This window comes from Capsicum annuum, chromosome 6 (genome assembly GCF_002878395.1).
Source record: "Capsicum annuum cultivar UCD-10X-F1 chromosome 6, UCD10Xv1.1, whole genome shotgun sequence".
Lineage (NCBI taxonomy): Eukaryota > Viridiplantae > Streptophyta > Magnoliopsida > Solanales > Solanaceae > Capsicum > Capsicum annuum.
In genome coordinates this window covers 146,936,002-146,939,242 of record NC_061116.1, presented here as the reverse complement: position 1 = coordinate 146,939,242, position 3,241 = coordinate 146,936,002, and the positions used below count along the sequence as shown (strand labels likewise).

General features: G+C 36.4%; 1 protein-coding gene across 1 annotated transcript in view; it reads left to right on the top strand.

Annotated features, from left to right (window-relative positions):
- The first annotated feature begins 468 nt into the window (after positions 1-468).
- Positions 469-3,241, top strand: part of LOC124899530 (glycine-rich cell wall structural protein 1-like) — a 13,458-nt gene continuing 10,685 nt past the window's right edge. Inside the window, exon 1 of the mRNA XM_047414436.1 lies at positions 469-719. Coding sequence (XP_047270392.1) covers positions 469-719 — 251 coding nt within the window. The remainder of the gene's footprint in view (positions 720-3,241) is intronic.

Genomic DNA, 3,241 nt, shown 5'->3' with positions numbered 1-3,241 from the left:
GATCTTGTTCTTGGTAGCACATTAAGTGCTCATAACTCTTGCAATTACATTTTCTTCGTTTGTGAGCATAATCATGTTGGTGCTAAGTATGTCTTGTGTGTAAACATAGCTTCTTGTGAACGGAAAGGTAATCTACACCTTAATGATTCCTTAATTCTACCCTTAGTTGTTCCAACATGTGATGATTTATTTGGTAACATTTTTATTGGAACTAACTTAGGAGAATTGGTTGATGCTTATCATAATCAACTCCTTTGCACATTAAATGTTGACTTCTCTTTTATTGTCTTGAAGGATGTTTGGTTATATGTGAAACGGGTGTCTCCTTGTAATAGATGTTTTGATTTTAACCCATGTTCTAACCCTCGTGCCTCAAGGAAATATTGGTTGTGTTTTATTCTCTTGTGTTTAAAGGTTGTAGATTCAAGAAAGAATCTTCTTGAAGAATGAGAGGATGATACAATCCATATGGCCTTCGGATTGCTAGAGAGGATGCTTACAGTTCAAATGACACTTGATGACTTCTTGAGGGCTATCAAAAGGCATTCATTGGATGATTATGATGACCAAGGAGACTCAAGGGACGTTAGGAGGACGATGGAAGACCAAATGGGGCTAGAAAGCCCCCAGAAGAGGAGATGTGCCCCATTCGCTTTGGAGGTGCACCCAACCCGCTCTAGATCCACTAGAGCGGGTCAAAACAGCCCACTACACCATTGGTATGTGCCCCATGTACGCCCTATATGCTCAAGCAAGTGCCTAATGGGCTTTTATGTATTTGTCTTTCCTAAATGAGTCACTTTTGGGCCCATATAATGTAATAATCTAGCCTGGACTATAAATAGGACTTCCTTTCATTTTAGTAAGTAGTTTTATGTTGAATTATGAATTTGAACACTTGTGAGAGTGTGATGCAAGCGTGGATTCGCTTGTGTTGATCTTTTGTTTAGAAATGTGGGTTGCTTAAGAATCGATTCCCTTGAGGTCTACGTAAGATTTAGGTGCTTTGTTCAGTTTAATTGATTGAGGGTTTAGGGTTTCATACACCTTTTATTTGCTTTCAATTCCTTGCATTGTGTCTATCTTATTGCTTTTCTATCTATCTTTAGTTTTCGTATTCGTATCGTAGTTTAGTTTTCGATTCCGTATTTTGTTCGTGTATCACACGGGGAACTGTCCATTCCACCAAAAAACAACATTCTTCCATAACTAGGCCTTGTATGTTTTGCTAGCAAGTCAGACTTGCTATCGTGTTTTGTTCTCTGTACTCATGCAGCTTGATTGGGGGGTTCGCTTCCTATGAAGCAGCTTCTTGCATACTCAAGTAAAATATTTGTACGTATGAGCTTCTTGTTCATTTTGCAGAACATTAATTACCTCAAGAGAATCTGTAGAAATTTCCATATGTCCGACCTGCATTTTTCCAACTAAATAAAGTCCATATGAAAAGGATAACAATTTAGTAGTTTTGGCAGAATTAATCATTATCTTTGAACGATATCCGGCTATCCAATTACCCTTATGATCATGAGTAACACCCCATGCACCTCCCAGTTTATTTTTATAGTTAAACTACCCATCAATATTGAGTTTATGGCCATTTTCCAGAGGTTTCCATTTCACATTCTCACGTCCTTTGATATTCATCAAACTTATTGGTCTTTTCATTCATTAGCACAATTACTGGATATATTCCAAGGCTCTTCCATAGGGTAAAGACATGAGAATATCATCATTTGTATTATCGTGGTAGTTGTGATTTTAGGTCAACCAAATGTCCAGGGATAGAAAGGAAAGCCAACTAACTTCCCATTCATTATGTTGTTGATCTGTTGAGTCTGGATATTTTCCATTTTTCCTACATTGGTTAAGCCGATCTTGATCGTTGCAGTTAATGATTTTTTCAATTTCATTGATCATGCCAACTTCATTCCAATATTTGCGTGCCGCTAGTCGTTCAAGTTAATTATAAAGAATATGGAGTGAAAAGTTAGAACAAAATAGTAGTTAATTAAAGAGACTTAAACTAGCTGATGGCTGGAGTTTGCCAACATGGATGGGCAGCAACAACAACGACAAACCTAGTGTAATCCCACAAGTAGGATCTGGGGAGCGTCTGTGTATTAGACAGACTTTACCCTTACCTCAGGTAGGTAGAGAAGTTGTTTCCAAAAGACCTTGGCTGAGCATATAGTCCTAGAATTAGTTTCATAAAATGGGTAAAGACGAATAACAATAAGCAAAACTGTAATATTGTATCGCATTCTCGAGTTTGTAGCCACTGTTGAAAATAATTCAAACAGTTGCTTACTATAATCATTGGAAAAATAGTTTTAACAAGGCACTTACTGGAACTTGCTTGTAGTCTTTTGCAACTAATCAATGCAATTATGCATGGCCTTTCTTTCTTAGGCCAAATATACCAAGCTACAAAGTATTGAAGAACTTATTAGACTTACTAATCCTAGGTTCACATATAAAGAGGTTAAAAAGAACAGTCATGTGGCATTCCGCAAGTCTTAATTAAATCATATTTGCGGACATATTGACAAGAAGTACTGATAGTTTGTGAGAACTAATCATTAAGAAATTTTAGTTTGTAATCTGTACTTGTAGTTCATATCTTAAAGGGGAGTACTTTCAAGTTCTTATGGTATGTTCATCTCTTATATATTGTTGGCTGAGACTACAGTCCTTATGACTGGCTAATTTAAGTTAACTAATACATTCAACAATTTTAAAAGAATCGCATTCCTTCTTGTGGAGTTGGCCAACGATTGGGCCTCGAAACATCCTATTTGGAAGGAATGCTTTCACAAGCGTTAGAAAGAGAGCATGTTTGATACTCACCTAGATAGGCAACCAATCAGCCTCGAAATCCTTAACATAACGCGGTAACGAAAAGGACCACAATATCGTTACTGCTTTTGTTTGAATTCAACATCACATATGTAACCAAAAAGGAAGGGTGATAGCAGAAGACCTTGCATTCTATAAGGAGGAACATGAGAAGTACCAACATTCTGAATTATATACTTAGGGTCGTTTGGTTTGAAAATAAGTTATATCGGGATTAGTTATGTTGGATAAGTTATGATGGGATAAATTATACTGGGATTAGTTATGCTGGATTATTTTAGTGGGTGTTTGATTTGTTGTATTCAAAGTAGTATGCATGGTATAATTTATAGGAATAAATTGATTGATTACCAAAATACCCTCCATCTTATTTAACTTTATA